This window comes from Argiope bruennichi, chromosome X1 (genome assembly GCF_947563725.1).
Source record: "Argiope bruennichi chromosome X1, qqArgBrue1.1, whole genome shotgun sequence".
Classification (NCBI taxonomy): domain Eukaryota; kingdom Metazoa; phylum Arthropoda; class Arachnida; order Araneae; family Araneidae; genus Argiope; species Argiope bruennichi.
The window spans coordinates 79,942,866-79,958,778 of record NC_079162.1 but is presented as its reverse complement, the minus strand read 5'-3'; the positions used below and the strand labels follow the sequence as shown (position 1 = coordinate 79,958,778).

The 15,913-nt window shown below is 25.0% G+C and overlaps 1 protein-coding gene across 1 annotated transcript in view; it reads left to right on the top strand.

Moving 5' to 3' along the window:
• Nucleotides 1–930: 930 nt before the first annotated feature.
• LOC129958474 (uncharacterized) overlaps nt 931–15,913 on the top strand; it is a 66,685-nt gene continuing 51,702 nt past the window's right edge. The window contains exons 1-8 of the mRNA XM_056070973.1: nt 931–1,151; nt 1,315–1,355; nt 8,089–8,163; nt 8,468–8,531; nt 8,640–8,777; nt 13,050–13,140; nt 14,538–14,632; nt 15,438–15,556. Of these exons, the coding sequence (XP_055926948.1) occupies nt 1,077–1,151; nt 1,315–1,355; nt 8,089–8,163; nt 8,468–8,531; nt 8,640–8,777; nt 13,050–13,140; nt 14,538–14,632; nt 15,438–15,556 (698 nt within the window). The 5' untranslated portion in view covers nt 931–1,076. The remainder of the gene's footprint in view (nt 1,152–1,314; nt 1,356–8,088; nt 8,164–8,467; nt 8,532–8,639; nt 8,778–13,049; nt 13,141–14,537; nt 14,633–15,437; nt 15,557–15,913) is intronic.

The window sequence follows — 15,913 nt, the reverse complement described above, 5'->3', positions numbered from 1 at the left end:
TAACAACATTATAATTATTTATTTTAAAAAAAATTTTGTTTGAAGGAAGGATTCTTTCTCACTTTTGGTGTTCTTCATTTAATTCTGCAATATCTTCTAGCCTTTTCATTTCCTCCCACCCCTTCTTTTTATTTTTGAAGCTACAAGAAGTGTTATTAGGATTCTTTCACTTATCTGGATTTATAACTTAACATTTTTAGGTTTTCTTCCTTCCATCTATTAAATAACAATTATTATAATACCAAAATTATAAATATAATATGGGTTAGATCTTTTCTCGTGGGTTAGATTGATCGTGGCGTCACCTATCTGAAAATACTCCTTTTAAGTTGCAAAAACCTTTATGCCTTAGAGAAAAAATATGACAGTATTCATCTTTTTATAAATTGAAATAAACATATTTATTCTCCTTTATATTTTTTGTTTCAATACATTTTCTATTTAAAAATTTTTTTTTTGGGTTTAAAAAAATCAGTTTTAAGAACTATTTATGCAAAAAATTGAGAATTTAATCTTTTAAATATCACGAAATATGCTTTAAATATGATTTACGGATCTTTTGCTATGCTTGTCATTAAGAGAAAAAAACCTCACATTTTTACCGCATGGAATATTTTTTTATTATTTAAAAAAAGATTTAAAAAATAATAACAGTCATAAATGAATAATACATAGATAAGGATGTATCTGTTACTGCAACATATACTTTGAAATTTTTCTCTCATTACTCAATTTTTTTTTTTTTTTTTTCCTTCTTCTTTTATATCTAGAATTTTGACCTCTTCATGGGATTAAGAAAACACATCTACCCAGAAAAGAGATAAACACTTTCAGTTCAGATAGTGAAACTTCGACTGTATTCATTGTGTAAACTACAGCTGATCGTATCCAATCACTTTGTAGTTTGAGAATCACGTGAGAGACGCTTCGGTAGGATGTGTAATGAATGGTTCAGGAAGAGAAGGCTCTGAGGGCTAGCGATAAAGTGATTTGGGATGGGTAGAAATTTATTTTTTACCGAAATATGGATTCATTTTAATAACCACGGTGCCCTTTAACTGTTTTCGATCGAAGAAATGGCTATGGAGCTTAGGCTTCATAGCCCATGCGGCGGAGAACCTGCAATTTATCAGTGGCCATTAACAGCTTCGGTGAGATTCATTTGAGAATGTTTATATTTGTGTTTAACCGCATGTGTGTGGGGTTTTCTCTAGAGACCTTTGTTTAAAGGCCTTGGTTGTTTTCATTTAGTTATTTTCGTCGTGTTATTTCCGTAACGTTTTTCTTGATTTTGAATTTTCTGTTTTATTTCAGGATAAATATGACAAAGCAACTGAAATAGTCGACACGATTAGGTAAGTTTAATTTTTCCCATTTATTAAAAATATTGATGATATATTTGTCTGCAATTTTGTCATCATAATTTATTCCTTTGACATTAATTTGTTTTTTAATGTTTCTAATTTTTTTTTGTAATACTTCATCAAATAGTTTAAAAGGTTAAATCTTGTTACTTAAAGGAATGCGGTTGTTAGACTGTTCTGGTAGAAATTTAAAAAGCCGCATATGTTTAAATGACTTACAAAATAATTTATTTAAAATAATTTTTTCCCGTTTATACTATTATTTTAGTCAATTGACATTTATCACTGAAAGAATTCCTGGGATGATTCCTTATAATTAAGCAAGAATTTTATATCCCCTCATTCATTTTTAGTTATTTTAAATTCTGATCAATTAATTAGCAATTTTTAACCATTTTAAAGAATATTTAAAGTATGAAATAACACAGATCTAACCTATTAACATATTCAAATACAATATTATAAATATTTCCATATTTTTTTTTTCTACAATGTCGTTAAAATTATTTTTACAGTATTTTATTGATATATACCGACTAGACTGAAATATATACCGAACACGAATTTAAAAAATGATGGATGTATAATTTTACATCTTACGAATTTAAACACCATTATTTATTTCTTGGGAAGGAGCGATTTTTCTTACGATCGTAGCGATCTTACGTTTAAATTTAAAAATCTGTCATAACAGTAGAAAAGTAAAAATTTTAAGTGAGAAATTCAGACCTTATTAACTAATTTCATTTAACGGTTGAAAATAAAACAATAAAAATGTGCAAGAATCCCATTTTCTGAGGGATAAACCTTTATTGGGAGGGTAAAAATATGTAGCCAATCAAGGGGAGTTCTGCTATCCAATCAGAGTTAATTGTTCTAATGTCTTAGTTTTTCTATCGCATTACAGTTATGCATAAAAATGTTAATTTATGCATAGCTAGCAGCTTAATATATATTAATAAAATATAATTATTTTGAAGTTACAATGACTATATTTAGTAAAAATGGACATTTCAGATGCATCTGATTAAGTAGATATAAATTGGTCAAAGGAAATTTTTGATAAGGATTTTTGTTTATATATAAATTATATTTATTGTGTATTGATATACTAAATATTTTTATTAACAACTTTTTTTTTGTTCTGAATCTATTCAACTGCTATTATATAAATATTTGCTGTACTTATTAATCATGTACTAGTGAAAATCAGATGTATACAGGTGCATTATTTTTTATCTACATGAAATAAATATATCCATTGTTTATGTAAACAAGTGTACAATATGAGCATGTGCTGCTCTTATAGTTTTAAGTAAATGTTTTTGGTATATTTACTTTTAAAACCAGATTGTAATATTTAATGTTTATCAGATTAAAAAATCAAATCTAAAAATAATAGAACAATTTTAAATTGGATAATTTAAATTGATCAGAGGAAAATTTTTCTTTAAAGTTATTTTTCCTATTAGGAAATAAAACCCCTGTTATTAAAAAAATATTATCATTTGTTATTTTTCTAAACTTTTGTCCATATTTACTGACAGCATTTTTTATAAGTTTTTAATTTTGTTAAATTTATCTCCCCCTTTCGGTCATCTAATTTTATGTTGAAATAAGATTTTATTTAGATAAAATGATTGATGATATAATGAACCATTGCCTTAATATTCTAAACTATGTTTTGCATTTATTTATTTAAATATTTAAAAATAATTCTATTTTAGAGGTCTATGCATGCTCTGTAATGATTTTAAATGTAAACTATATATCTACTTGCATTTAAAATAATTGTAGACCTTCTGAGCAATGCATGAAAATGAATTAAGTGTACTTTTGAAAATGACAGATTTAAAAAGTTTTAAATTGTATTGTAATTTTCTGGATTTTAAAAACTTAACAAAAAAAAAAATGAAGATTTCTTAGGTTTATTTTCTTTCTTTCTTTCTTTTTTTTCATTCTGTGAATTTTCTTAAATATTTTTATATATAAATTGCTCTTTATAAATGGTATTAAGAATTTGATTCCTGCTGTCAAACTGTAATTAAAGAGTTGCTAACAAAATCAGGAAATTTTCTCATAGACATGATAGTCTTTCTTTTTCTTTTTGGTGATAATGAAGTACAGTTGGTTGAATGTGTTGTTCTAAAAATTCTAAGGAATAAATACTTTATATTTAGTAATAGTTTTTATTACATTTATTGCTTTTTAAATAATTTATTATGGTATTTCAATCTCCAAATAAAGCATTTGGTATTTAGAGAAATCAATTTATGAAATTCTAAATTTATAAAAGCAAACCTAGTGATGAAGATTATTATGAAAATGAAAACTTAAAAGTTTGTTATTTTCCTTATGTTGAATTGTAATATGACTGCTTTCTTATAATATTGCAAACTGTTGCATAAATAAACTTTGAGGGAAGAAAGAACTACAGATATAAAAATAAACAACTACTCAAAATTAATGTCTTTTTTTTCTTTCTTTTTGTTATAAGAATCAGTAAAATAAAAATGTTCATGCAGAAATAAATGATTTTTGTAATTATGTATCATAAAATGAAGATTATAAAGAACTAATGATGCAAGCTGTATAAACAATCTTAGTTTGTAATTTTCGAGTTTTGAATTGTGCATATTTGATTATAAAACAATTTTTAACTGAAATAAATAAGAAAAAGACACGTTATTACTTGTATGAGAATTTTTAAGTGTTTCTGTAAGTATATCAAAATACCAAGATTTTCTGCAAAAATAAAAATTTCTTTGTTTCGAGGGTTAAGAAAATTATATTTTAGACTTTTGAGCAATATTTCAAAATTCTGTTTAGTCGTTTTCTTGAAAAATCATAGCTCTTGATCTTTATGGGCTGTTTTTATTAATTTCTTTATGTATTATCAAAATCTCCACAAATTAGTCACTTTCTTCTTCAATTTCTTAGTCGGTTATTCTTCTCCATGTCGGGATATTCTTGTTTATTGAAAACTTTCAATGGCAATTTAAATCAGCAAAATATAACTTTAATCAAATTTTAACTTCACAAACTTGGTTCTTTCCTAGAACTTTTTGTTTCTGTAATGTTAGGTTTCTTTTTTTTTTTTTTTGTAAATTTTTGTTTTGTTAATAGTAAATTATAAAGTAAATGTATTACTAGAATGTGTTTGTAGTATCATTTAATTTTAGATTTATCCCAATGTGGCAGTAATGATTTAAATTGAATAATTTGATTGTAATAATATGTAGAAAAGTATTTGTTAAATAATACACGAGCCGTTTATTTTGAAAATGGGGCAAGTCCGTTTTTTGTTATTGCGAGATATTTAAAGGTTTGCATTTCAATAAATTTAAAAATATTGGTAATTATTAATAGATATATTTTTTGTATTTTGTAGTACTAGATAATGTAAGTTTATAATCCAATAGTGTTTACAGTGCTGACTAAAAGAGTTTTATTATAACTAAATAGACTTGCCTGACTTTCAAAATTAATGAATTATTGTAAACGTTCATTTAATTGGGAAATATTTCAGTTGCATGAGCTATTTTTTTAATAATAAAATCAAAATACTATTCAAAAATTTATTATTATTTATTCATTTGATAAAAAGTGAAACAAAACAAAGAATATTCTTATAGAAAATATAATATAGCAAAAAAAACAATTAAGTTTTATTAAGAATTTCAATGAAATTATACATTTTCAGTTTATATGTAGGTATAATTAAATTGTATTTTATTCAGGATTTAACATTTTAAAATGTTCATGATGAACAGGAGGTATATATGGTAATAAATCCATCATGTCCTTGCATTTTTCAGATGTAATAATCTCCTTTTTTTCATACATAAAAAATAATTTTATATTTCTGAAATTACTTGGTCTTCCTCCATGTGGTGGAGTTGTTGTGGCATATTGATACTTTTAAATTCAGCATTTCATTCTATCAAACTTTTGTAGAACATTTTGTATGGTGCATCCCTTGTAAATCTGATCCAGCATATAGTTAATTCATGGTTTCTCCATCAGTATTTTTTTTTCTTTTTAAAGCCGCTTTCTCCAGAGGTTGGGTTGAAAATAAATATCTGCATTTCATTTCGTGTATTAAACATTTATTATGTTTTTGACAATTTCATATTACTTTATAGTAATCCTGGGGAATATATAAGGAACTGTTTTTCCGGGATTGTCAGTTCTACCACTCCAAAATCATGATTGTTCGGTAAAATTGAATGTCCTGACAACAAAACAATGATATTTATTTCATTGTCACTGGACTGAATAATCAGAGTTGGAAGTAAATATATTATTGTCAAAACAAAAAAAATTAAGATATACTTTTTATTATTTATGAAATACTGCACAACCACAGATTTTCATTATCAAAGATAGATAGATAGAAACACCTTAAATTTCAAACATGATGTCAAATAGCCACATTTGCCTCACCATACAGCAACCGGAGCTAAATTTTGCCATGATATATTCAGTCAAAAATAATTTCAATCCAAGATGGACTTGCACCACTTTCAAAATAAACAGATTTTCAATACTGTTAAGAGCTAAAACTTCCATCTCCAAAATACTAGAATATGATTTTTTTAAACTTGTTTTTATTTTTTTTAAAAATTGTTTAGGCATAAAAAGATCATAACAGGTTTTATCTATAACTACCATTATCTCCATTTTTTCCAAAAATGGACTTGCTCCACTTTTAAAATAAACGGCTCATATGCCTATAATAACTAATTAAACATAGATTTATAATATTAAAAATAATAAACTTATTTTTTTAAGGCTGTGAAGTTAATAAATAACTGAAACTATTGATTTAATTTGTATAATATTAACACTGGATAATATTTACTCTTGCTATGATTGCTTTGTAGTTATTCATAGTTTTAGTATTAAAAATATTTATTAGGAAAAACATCATATGTAATAGATAAACTTCAACTGAATAACTTTAACATGAAATAAATTAAAATGCTGTGAAGTTGATGGGATGATATTAATTAAACATATAATAATAAAGAAGGTTTCCATGACTTTTTTTTCATGAAAACTTTTATATTTAAAGCATATATTTAAAAAAAAGAAAAAAAGAATTGAGTTAAAAAGTGGAGAAAGAAGTTGCAAGATTTTGTCGCTCAATTTTTCTTTGTTTATTTTGAAGCTCTTAGTTGTGGCAATTTTGAACCATGTTTCAGTAAGAATTAATATGAATTCCTTTTAAAGACAAAAAAGATAAAAAGAAAAGAAAACCTCTATAAATATTTTATTTGCAATATATTTTATAAAAATCATATTGCAATATATTTAATGCAATAATGCTTAACATTAATGTGGGAAAATTGACACATATTTTATAAAATTTAAGATAGCTGCCATTTTTATGCTGTTTATATTTTGGGTTTCGGTTTTTTTTTTCTAGATAAGATAGATAAAGATAATATCTAATTATAGCATGGGTTTTAAAAAAGTAATTTAACAGGTTTAGACTATATGAATTACATAAAATTTCGCAAAATTTTATAGTAAAAAAAAAACAGTAGTTGGCTAAATTGTGATAGCTGTCTGTAAACATGCTCATTAGGTAGAAGGAGGGTGAATTATAATTGAAAATGGAATTAATAACTTATAAAGTGGGAACATTTTAATATATGTATGTTTGTATGTGGGAAATTTCCTCCTTTAAAAAGTTTTTTAGTTTACCTGGTTAGTTTTAGTTACTTTTAAGTGATATTTTATCCTGATTATTTTTTGATGTTGTCTTTTTATTTAAAATTAAAGAATCTTTTTGCGTTTGTTTGAAATTTTTTTATAAGTTAATCTTGAAATTGCATGCTTTATCTGCTTTATCGTCTCCAGATGTCCCCCCCCCCAAAAAAAAAAAATCATGAAAGATTTAAAATGTAAACTTAAATTGATTATTTTGTGAATTTTTTGTTGCATAAATTTTTCTGAATGTACTTGAGTGTATGATTTCCAAAATATGAATAATTTGTTTTTAATTGTATGCATTCTTGAGAAAATCTGAGAAGTAATAACAAAATATTTGAGAAAATATGTGATGCAGTTTAACAATTATTACATTTTAGATACCATTATCTTGGAAACAATAAATATTTTTTACTGGTAAAATTTTGCAAATTAATATAGTCTTTTCATTTGTATGTTTGATAGTTGCTTTAAATTTTAATAAAATGGGTATAAACTTAAAATCCAATAAAAATATGATTTTTGAAACTTGGTCTAGCCTAAAGGGAGCCTATAAATTATTTGCTTTCTTTATTTATTTAATCTAAATTAAACTTGAAAATTTGTTTGATCTTTTTATGCTGTCTGTCTATTTATTTGTGGATATGCATTTTTACCTTTATATATGTAGATTTCTTTAATTAAGATTGAATTTTAAATCAAATGCAATTATATGTTTTAAAAAGTTCTTTTTTAAGGCATTTTAAAATGTTGGAAATTGTCCTACAAGTATTTGATATTTGTGTAGTTGAGTCCTTTACATGATGGTGTTAAATTAATTTGATGCATATAAAGTTGGCACATTTATTTCATGTTCATAAAGTATATCATGAAAACTGTAAAAGCTTTTAAAAAATTTATTCTCATAGTGTTATGGAAAGGGTCTTTATTTATAAAGATTAGCTAATTATTTCCTTTCTGGCATCAGATAATTTCATGGTTTTCTAATGATTATAATATATTTTAGGTGGGTCTGTGAAGACTTTCCTGAACTTAAATTGGCCATGGAAAACTATGTATTACATGATTATGATACAAAAAGGTATTTATTTTAAACAACTTTTCAATTTTTATCATATTAATGATTTTAAAATAATAGGATATGTATATCATTATTAGATGCTGGGATTCTTTGTATTGTATTGTTCAGAATTGATGCTAGAAATATTTAAAATTATTATAAAGTTAAAAAGTAATGACATATTTGAGAAATTTTAAGTCTACTGTGTTGTAAAATAAGATTTTATGCTAAATAATTTTATAATTTTGCTTATATTTTTAAAATATTTTTTTTTATGATTAAGTATAATGCTTTTATGAAATTTTTGTAATTTTCTTTTTTACAGCTATGAAAGTATGAAAAAACTTTGCGATAAATATAATAGAGCCATTGACAGCATTTTGCAGTTGGTAAGAAATACTTTCATCATTAATATAACACTATTTTCATTTTATTGTGAGAACTCTTTAAAATTTATGATTGTTAACTAGCCAGTGAAATGTCTGTTATACTTGTAGTGGAAAGGAACTTCCAGACCTGCTCAGCTCCAAACTAGACCTAGTAATGGCTTGTTACGCCATATATTGCAACAAGTATACAATCAAGCAGTTACTGATCCTGAAAAGTTAAATCAATATGAACCTTTTTCACCTGAGGTAAGAAATCTTAGTTGTATATAGTCATTTTTTAATTCTGTTTCTGAATAAAATGATTCTGCTTTCTTATGTTATTGCATTATAAGTATTTTATATTCCTGGTATATTCCTTTTATATTCCTGGTATTTTATATTTCTAGTGTAGTCTTTATTGTTAAAATCATTTGGTATATGAATGAATATTATATTATTAACTTAATATTTGGTATTTGAATTTGAAAAAGACTTGCGTCTCCTTTTTTCCTTTTTTGAATAACTATTTTTAAAAAAAACATTTATATAATTAACTGAGTTCTAATAGATATTTGAAAATTCTTAATAAAGTCCTTAGTGGTATGACAGTTTTTGTCTTATCTTATGCAAAGGTTGTTGTGTTCTGCATTCTTTACTTTCTAAAATCTGGAATTTCCAGATTTTTTTGAAATTTACTATTTCAGGTTTTGTCTGATTAGATCTAAGATAATTATCAAACTAAAATCATTTTTATAATCAAAAATTTATACTTTATAGAAATTTATATTACTTTATAGAATTTATACTTTATAGAAATTAAAAAATTTATATTTTATAATCAAATTATAACTTTAAAGAAAATTAATGCCTCTTAAAAAAAATTGTGTATTATACAGTCCAAGATTGTTGTCATTTCATGAGCTTGGCAATGAGGCTGTAAATGTAATGAAAGCAAATAAATCATCTTCACCTTTAACAAATTTTAAAGAATGTTGTTTAGAGTTCTGTGAATCAATAGGTAATTTTATTTTTGTTGATGAAGATGCATCTAAATTTATTAGGAATTTTGTAAAAGTCAATCAGAATGAAAGAAATGTGTTCCTAAAAAAGGTGTACATTGAATACATGCAGGAAAAAGAGACCGCTAAAAAACTGTCATCAAATTTGATGGTTTGAATTTTTCTCTACATTGTGAAACAACCACCTTCAGTGATTTAAGGAAATTGGCTGATAATTGATTCAGATGTCATTTTAATTGATGAAAAATTTGTTAGATCAAGAAATTGGTATTTATCTAATATAAGTAACTTCTAAAAGTAAAGAATTATTAAATAGGTGTTAACTTTTGGACTGAAGTATTCAAAGTTAAAAGAAAATGAAATACCTAATGTTGACAAAACTATTAAAAATCTGTTTTACTTTCTTTCATCGATTCACTTTTGAAAGTCCATTAAATTATGTGGGCAATATTACAAATGATAAAGATGTTGATTGCCTGGATGTTATGCAGACTGTAATATATATATATATATATATTAACAAAAATGCATCTGAAGTTACCGTCTGAAATTTAAAAAAATCTCACAAGATTAGGAGTAAAATTTTTAGGAAGACTGTTGATTTGGCAGAGAGCTGATAAAAATTCTTTACTTTTGATGAAACATTCTCTTGGTTGCAGGGTTAAGTGAAAAACCACTGTCTGTGTCAAAGAAAATGTAAGCACGGTCTTTCCCAAAACTTCCTTCCCCTGCCTATGTTCTTAAGTAGTAAATTGAACTTTGCAATTATTTTTTAAAAAGTTGAGAAAAAATCACGAATGATATTGTGAAAGGCAGTGAATAATTATTTTCGAAATTTAATTTTTTCTTTGTTTAAAACCAGTGTTTGAAAATTCAGTGTGCATTACAGGAATATTAAAAGTTATGCTCAGTAATGAAGCATTAATTAGTTTTGTTTACATCTTTTTCAGAAATTTTCTTTCTTTGTTGATAAAGTTATTTAAGATATGCATCTATCCTAGAGCATCAATATTACCGTTCTAATTTATTTAAAACTGTGTCATTCTTTAAATCAGATTATATTTTCATTTCTTTTATTTCTATTCAGTAATTGAAAAATAATTGTTGCTTTTAATATAACAAAATGAAAGGAAATGTATCATTTTTATGCTATTAAATTACTAGCAAAATGTGTATAGTTTCAAGTTTCAGGCGGAAGAAATAAATCTGATTTGTACTTTGTTAAATTTTTGTAAGTCGTATGATTTTTGTGTTATCCATGTCATTAAGTTTCCACTTAATTATTAAAAAGTGCAAAAGAATGGAGTTCGATTTATTTTTGCCAGTGATTTTAGTTTCATTTATATAAAATGCAGTTCCTTTATGAACAGTTTTAAATTCACTATCCGAATACATTTTTTGTTGATTTAGTTAAAGCTGCTGTCATTCTCAAAGTTAGCATTTTCATGTTTGTAAAAAAATGTTTTTTTGAATGAAGCATTTCTTAATTTTTTTTAATACTTGTATTTTATTTTCATATTGTTACAGATTTTCTGCCTTGTTTGTATTATTAAATATGTAATAGACATTCATTTTTTCATTCATATGTTAAATGTTATGATTTAGAATTTTAAGTAATTGTGAGTCATGAGTCAATATCATGATAATGAAGAAAAAAATTAATACATCTTTAAATCATAGGATACAACAGAGGGGAAGAGGAACTAACAGAAAATTTTGTTTTTATTTCAGAAAATGCTTCTTTTTGTCTTTACTTTAAGCAATATTTAATTATCTTTTGAATTTTAATTTGATATGTCAACTTTTCATATCTTTGATTTATAAGATGATGAAGTTATATCTGAAAAATTATGCAAACTTTACACTGTACTTATTTTTATGAACTGAACAGTTTGTGGAAATAATTTTTGTTAACCAAAAAGCTATGAAATTTTATTTGTAAGATTAAGAAATGAAATGGAAAAATTTTGCCTGAAAAAGTTATTGAATGTTACTTTTAAGTGTAAAAAGTAGTTTTCAGTATTATGAATTTTTGAACAAGCAATCCTTTATTTGTTATTTGATTTTAAAACCATTTGAATGATTATAGATAGATACATTTGATAATTTGCAACATTTTTTAAAAAAGTTTTCCCTATCTTGGAAAAAAAAAAAAAAGTGCATTTTACATTTAAACAGTTACTGTTAGTATTGTAAGCTCTCCTGTTCAATGTCTCTAATTATCTGTTTTGAAATTGTTGCACAGTTAAATGTTTAGTTTGTTAGTAACATAAGGTTGAATAGTTTTATGCACTTTTTTTATATGTTTTTTTTTATTACATTGATATAAATTCTATGTATTCACAAAAGGTGATTACTAATTTTCTGATGCTATATCTTAAGTAGAGTTCTTGTGTATGCATGCATGGTGAAACTATTCATAGAATTATATATATTTTTTTCTGGAAAGCAAGATATGTTAAATGTTTTTAAAGATTTCCACTATTATAACTGCAAAAAAAAAAAAAAAAAAAAAAATCAATTATTTTATTGGAAAAAATTATAACTTTAAAAAAAGATGGTGTATTTTATCCATAGATGATCGTAATTTTTAATATTTTACCTTGATGATAGTATATTGGATTTATCTTTTATAATTTTTATTTCTACCAAGTAAATTGAAATCAATTAATATGGAATAGCAAAATGAAACAGGTGCAATTTATGTGTTTGTGTTTTATTTTTGTTAAGCAGGAAAGATTCTGTTAGTTAGTGTGGTTAAATTTTGAAATAACAAAAAATAAATGTCAGGAGGAAAGTCATGTCTGCATTGAAACTTTAGTCTTCTATGGATTTATTTCCCACTTAAGATTTTGTTATTTCTGTATTATATGCCAAATATTTAAAGGTCTTTATTATGAATATTTCATTGAAATATATTATATTTATGACTGGATTAATTATAAAGGGAATTTATGAATACAAATGAAAATGTTGAATGTTCCAGTTGCCATTCTGTAAATAAAAATTGTTGTGTAATGTGGAAATATTCTTTATTCTGTAATTCTGCAGCAAAATTTAATGTACAAATTTTATTTAATGCATCTCAACATATGACTAAATTAGAAAGCCAATTTATGATGAATTTTAATCAAGTTTTTCTATTTCCAAATCGAGTATATTACCATTTCCTCAGCAAAACTACTTATTGTAGTTTCATGTTTTTGGAACTGGTAATATATGGCCTAAAAGTTAATAGTGGACTTTGAATATTTCTCTGCATCAAATTACTGTCTTTAAGAAGTCATCACTTTTTATATTATATCAAAGGTATTGGAACAAATCACCATTTTTCTAACCTTATTATAAATATATTTATTACATTTATGGATATCAGGATTATTTTTTAATTCAGTTGGAACTGTTGACAGATAATAAAGTAACTTTTATAATAAATCCAGTCTGTTAATTTACTAAAATTATTTTGAATTTTCCCTTTGTTCTACTGTTTATTTTTTAAATTGCTTTTAACATTTTTCAGGTGTATGGCGAAACATCTTTTGAGTTTATTACTCAGATGATTGGAGAACTCGACATAACTGAAGATGACATTTTTATTGATTTAGGAAGTGGTAAAATACTTTTTAAGCAAATATAAATTTTTGATAGTTTTTGCAAAAAGTTTATGCTGATACAAATAAAACATTGAAATTAAATTTATATTTATCTATGCACTAAAAATCTGTATTACTTTTCAAATTTTAGAAGCTGTTAATTTTTTTTAACAGTTTGTATTATGTCTTTTAATTTTGTAAATATTTCTGCAAATCTTTTGTAAGAAATTTCATGAGCATTATGTTAAACATTTTTGTTCTTTGTTCTAAATGCATATATCCAGTGGTACAATATGGTTGCACATGGTTTTATTTATGTTTCTAAAGTGAATCTCTTTATATGATCACATTTGTTTGTGTCATGAAGGGTACTGGAGTTAAATGCTAAAATATTTTTGTTTTATCCCAGAAGTATATTTTGCTTATAATTAAAATTTACAAGCATATTTTTAAAAAGCTTTTAAGGAACTGTTTTAAACTTTTCATTTTCCAAGAAGGTAATACAATAATATGAATGGTAATGGAAGTTTTGAATATAGGTTTAAGAAAATTTTTTATTCTGAATCATTTTTTTTTTCAAATTGTATTATGTCAAAAGAAGAATTTTGCAACTCTAATAGTTTTTAAGGACATTTAATTGTTAAATAATATTTCTTATATTTAATTGTTGCAAAAACTGGATAAGATTTGTGTATGTTTGAAAAAGATGGCTTTTTTAATTAGCTTATTTTTATTTCTCTTTAACCTAACATTTCCTATCCTTATTTAGTGTTTGGATTTCTGTACTTGAAAATTATTGCCTGTTTATTAATATATTGTACTTATGTTATGAAATATGCTTCAAATTTTTCTTTTGAGTGTGATGTATTTAGGTTTTGGAGTTAATCGTTATGCAAAATTAGCATTAACTTATCTATTCAACCAGTCCAATGCTAATTGTTATCAATCCATTCATCTTTTAACCTTTTTATTTTTTCTCCACTGAGCTTTTTCATGATTTACAGCTGAAGTTTAGTATGCTTTTATAACCTACTTGTACACATTTAGAATTTACTTCTCTACTGCAAAGATAATTTGGTATATCATTAGACCAAATTTTTTCAACATATGAAGACTGTTTGTGAAATATATTTTATATCAGTGCCTTAATATTTTAATTCATTTAAATAAATATAATAAGTAGAGGTTTTTTTCGCTTACTTATTGAATCACTTTATTATTATTATTCCTCTTTTGTTCTAATGTTTTCCTTTGTTTATGCTCTGTTTTTTTAATCCTTTATTTTAATTCTTTGTTATAAATGTATAGTTGTTGCTGTCTTTGAAGCTGCACTCAAGATCAAGAGTACGTTTCGTGCTCGGATTATTTTTATTATTTATGCTCTCTAAAGAAAAATATTACTTAATTTTTTAAAGGTGTTGGTCAAGTGGTACTCCAAATGGCAGCTACTACTAACTGCAAGAAATGTATTGGAATTGAGAAGGCTGATGTACCTGCAAAGTATGCAGAGGTAATTTTTTTAAAATAACTCAATGGGTTCAATTACTTTTTGTTGCAGGCAAAAACTGTAAAATCAAAGCATATATCTATATATTTTACTGTTTGTAAATCTTAGAATGAGTTTAACTATGCCGTTATATTAAAAAAATTGTATTTTATGAATCAATTTGCGTATGATATATCATGATATTCATTTTTACCCCTGTTTTCAGTTGTGTCTAGCTTTCTAAAAAGGCGCATCTATCTAACCAGTAGAAATATGTTATGCTGAAAATCGTTATCATGAAACCCAATGAGATTGCATATGAGAAAAAGAATATTATTGTAAATGAGGCTTCAAAAATGGGAAAGAATATGAATTTCTATCTTGTTATATTAAAAACACATCTTGATACAGTTGCATGTCAAAAGAAAAATTATAGGTTGCTGTATATCTAGTGAATTTTTTGTGTTTTTGAATTATTGTACTTAAATGATTATTGTACTTCAGCTTAAATGTACTTAAATGATTATTGTACTTCAGCTTAAATGTACTTAAATGATTATTGTACTTCAGCTTAAATGTACTTAAATGATTATTGTACTTCAGCTATTTTAATATTTGTATCATTTATCCTTCCAGTATAAATAATGAAAATATAATTATTTTACAAAATTAGAATTTCTCAATTATTGAGTTCATGAAGATATTATTTAACTGTTATTTATCTATTCTTCTTATATGATTTATTTAAAATATTTTCTGATGTATGTAATTATATTATGCTATGTAAAAATGTCCTAAATTTAATCTTTATTATAATTTTTTTATTTAGGAAATGAGTAAGAATTTTCAGTTTTGGATGAAGTGGTATGGGAAAAAGTATGGAGAGTATGTCTTACTGAAGGGTGACTTTCTTTCTGAAGAACACAGAGAAACGCTGTTGAACTCTACGTAAGTCTTGCTTTATTCAGAATGAAACTGATTTTCTATGATCAGTAATTTATAGAGTTGTGTATTACAATTTTAATACATAATTGTGAACTTCAGAAAACTGAAAATTGCAGGTTGTGGTTCTCTTCCCTCATGTCTCCCAGGGCTGTGGTAGCCTACTGGCTATGAATTTCTTTTTCAAAGAATTTCGAGATACCATCAAAAGATCCACCACGTATAGGATAAGATGCCCATTAAATCTTTTTTAAGTTATATATTTCTCATGCTGTTGTGGTATGAAAATTTGAGACCCAGTAGGGGGTGGGGGAGAGGGAGAATAGAAGTCTTTGGCATCTTAACTGCAGATCAAAATTATGA